Here is a 2,909-nt window from a genome sequence, read left to right as displayed (position 1 = left end):
TGCCATTCTACCAATATAGGTTAGGGACGGTTTATTCTTCGTTCTCATTTCCAACGGCACGTAATCGCCCTTGCGGCACCCCCCCGGTGGCATTGTTCTTTTTTTTTTTCTCCCGGCTTCTGTACTTTACGATTTGTCTTACATTTGTTTGCTTACTGGTTCGTTGTTGTGTTGTTGACGATGTTGTTTGAAGGATCACCCACCCGATCAGTATCTTCTTCTTCTTCTTCTTTCTTTTTTTGCCTACTTGAATTTTCATTGGCCGAATTCCGTATCTTCAATTTCACTACGTTCTGGTTGGTCGGCCGGTGAGTATCTGGCCTAGATTTTCCTCGCCTTGCCCTGAGTCAACAGCAGAACCTGCACATTTGCACAGTTGAACGTCTGTTGGTCGGTCGGTCAGTCGGTCTGCAGCAGCAGCACCAACAGCAGCTGCTCGTGCATCTTTCTCTCTTCTTGTCATCATCAACGTCACTCAGACAACGGTCAACAATCCCATTTTCACAATGCTCCCGTGGATTCATCTCGAAGCAGTAAGAAAAATTAATTCGTCTCTCTTATTTATGCATCGTCGAAATTTCACTCCCCAACTACTACAACTCTTAATGGCTTGCTTGGTCTGAATCAAATTCCCTTCTTCTTCTTCTTTTTCTTATTCTCTAGCATCGTCGTTCTTCAATGCAAAATAGGTCATTCAGTTTGCTCAACGTAATCGCCGTTCGTTCGCTTAGGTGATTAATAATCATCATCTACATTATTATTATTATTATTATTATTCTAGTTTGATCGTTTTGTATAAATCTGTATTTTTTTTTCCACGTGGAGAAAAAGAGAAGAAAATGCAAATTGTTCCATTGCTGTCGGTTGTGTGAATCTGCCGAACGCTTGCTTGCAGCAACCCACAACGGATCTAGGTCTTTGTATTGGTCTTTTGACCTAGCTGCTTGTGCTTGTGGAAGGGTATTTTTTTTATTGATCGACCACATCAACCTCCGGCGTGCGGCCACCGTACGGCGGCGCAGCATTGTTATCGCCATCCACGCAGCGTTGTTGGAAAAGATCCAGACGACCTGTTGTTCGGTTATCTGGAGAACGTTGTCCGTCGCTTTTGACACGGCAGCAGTCGGTTCGCTTATCGTCAGCATCACTTTTCTGCTCTGATGCGTCCAACTGGGCATTTTTATCTTCTTCTTCTTCTTCTTTCTCTTTATGAGAAGACAACTGCTTTTGCGCGGGACGCGACTTATTATTATTATTCACGCGCGTTATGTTGTTGTTGTTGTTGTTCGATATAATTTGTTTGTTTGTTTGTTTGTTTAGGATACTTGTTTACGGGTAGAGAGATGACCACGATCGTAGTCGAAAGTAGCAGTGACGTGTCAGTCGAAATGACGCCTACTGTAGTGGAAGAGGCGAAAGAAGAAGTTTCATCGAACGCGTCGACAATTGCTGCCGCAGAAGCGGCTCGGGCGGCAGAATCGCCCGAAACCGTCGCCGAATCGCCATCGCCGTCCTCGCCGCCGCCGCCGATGCCACTGTTGCCTTTGTCTGTAACCTTGCCACTGGCTGCCCTGTCGCCGATAGTTGTTGAACACGAACAACGGCAGAGCAACGATAATAACAATGCCGGCTCTGAATCACCGACAACTTTGCCCAATGGAACACCAACGGACGCAGCAGAACCTGCTGCTGCTGCTGCTAGTGATGGTGGCGAACCACGAGCACAGCAAGAGGAGGCAGAAGAGTTGGTGGAGGAAGAAGTGGAGGACGAGGATGAGGAAGAGCGCCCGATGAATAATACTCCCAACAGTGTCGACGACACGTTGGCAGAGAATTCAGAGACGGACGGGGGGTTGCGAGTGATGTGCGAAGATCAAGTGATCGAGTTCGTCGGCCAGAAAAGTCCAGAAGAGGACCAACAGGTCCCATTGCCGACCACTTCGATCCAAACCCGCACTTGTCCCGTGTGCGGCTATCAGTCCAATTGCCTTTCTTCCCTGATCCGGCATCGTCGAGTTCACACAACTGAATACCCGTTCCGTTGTCGTCTTTGTTCAAAAACGTCAAAGTGGAAATCGAATTTGGTCCGCCACGCGGCGAAGATGCACGGCGTGCGAGTAGTATCCCGACAACGTGGATCGAACAATCACCACAACCACAGTCACCACAATCACAATCACCATAATCACAATCACAGTAACAACAACATCAACAACAACGACAACAACAGTAGTAGTAGTAGTAGTAGTAGTAGCAACACAAACAACGATAATAACAACAATAGCAGCAACAACAGTACAGCCAGCGTGGATTCCCCCGACCTGTGCCCCAGAGCGTCGTCATCCACTGATGACGTCATCTCCACGGCTGACGGCGCATCGGTCAGCGGAATTGACCAACCGTCGACGTCCGGTGTCAGCGCAGTTTCTGGGTTGCAATTGGACAACGGGGTCAGTTGTACGACATTTTTCCAGTGCACCGATTGTCCGTACGCGGCCAAAGATCGCCACTCGTTGCGAAACCACATGCAAAGACACCGCCGAGCTAGGACGAACTCGGGCACGGCCGCCAGTCAGCAGAACGGCACCAGCGGGATGTTGCGGTGCAGGCGGCGTCGGTTCCAATCACCCCAAACTCCCACCACGGACGCCCAGCCGGCGGCGGGGTTCCGCTGCTCGGTCTGCGATTTTACTTCCGACCAACAGTTCCAGCGTCAAAAAGCACATCGCCTGCAAACGTTCGAATCATACCTCCGCCTACGTGGTTCCGTTCGACCAGACGGCGACGGAAGCCAACAGTTGTAACGGCGAATCGACTCCCGACGCCGGTCAACGGCTTCGGCGGCAGATTCCGGTAACCGGAAATTGGTTCCCGGGCACCGGCACCGGGCGCCCGTCTCCAGCTTTCGA

The 2,909-nt window shown here is 50.0% G+C and overlaps 4 protein-coding genes across 4 annotated transcripts; all 4 read right to left on the bottom strand.

The window, feature by feature from the left end:
- Positions 1–31: 31 nt before the first annotated feature.
- Tsp_13138 (hypothetical protein) lies at positions 32–463 on the bottom strand. The gene is given in 2 exon segments (XM_003367637.1): positions 32–275; positions 291–463. The coding sequence occupies 2 exon segments, from the start codon at positions 461–463 to the stop codon at positions 32–34; spliced, it is 417 nt and encodes a 138-aa protein (XP_003367685.1).
- A 506-nt stretch (positions 464–969) lies between these two features.
- On the bottom strand, positions 970–1,929 carry Tsp_13137 (conserved hypothetical protein). The gene is made up of 3 exons (XM_003367636.1): positions 1,848–1,929; positions 1,261–1,800; positions 970–1,205 (listed from the first exon to the last, which is right to left on the bottom strand). The coding sequence occupies exons 1-3, from the start codon at positions 1,927–1,929 to the stop codon at positions 970–972; spliced, it is 858 nt and encodes a 285-aa protein (XP_003367684.1).
- Positions 1,930–2,063: 134 nt separating this feature from the next.
- Positions 2,064–2,527, bottom strand: Tsp_13136 (conserved hypothetical protein). The gene is made up of 2 exons (XM_003367635.1): positions 2,348–2,527; positions 2,064–2,321 (listed from the first exon to the last, which is right to left on the bottom strand). The coding sequence occupies exons 1-2, from the start codon at positions 2,525–2,527 to the stop codon at positions 2,064–2,066; spliced, it is 438 nt and encodes a 145-aa protein (XP_003367683.1).
- Positions 2,528–2,544: 17 nt separating this feature from the next.
- Positions 2,545–2,896, bottom strand: Tsp_13135 (cadmium-exporting ATPase; the record flags this gene model as incomplete). The annotated part of the gene is given in 2 exon segments (XM_003367634.1): positions 2,545–2,680; positions 2,693–2,896. Coding segments are annotated over 2 exon segments (340 nt in total), but the record flags the coding sequence as incomplete, so codon positions are not given.
- Between the last annotated feature and the right edge of the window lie 13 nt (positions 2,897–2,909).

Source organism: Trichinella spiralis (genome assembly GCF_000181795.1).
Source record: "Trichinella spiralis strain ISS 195 chromosome Unknown Scfld3933, whole genome shotgun sequence".
Classification (NCBI taxonomy): domain Eukaryota; kingdom Metazoa; phylum Nematoda; class Enoplea; order Trichinellida; family Trichinellidae; genus Trichinella; species Trichinella spiralis.
Note: the sequence above shows the minus strand (reverse complement) of the source record. Positions and strands in the feature narration are given on the sequence as shown.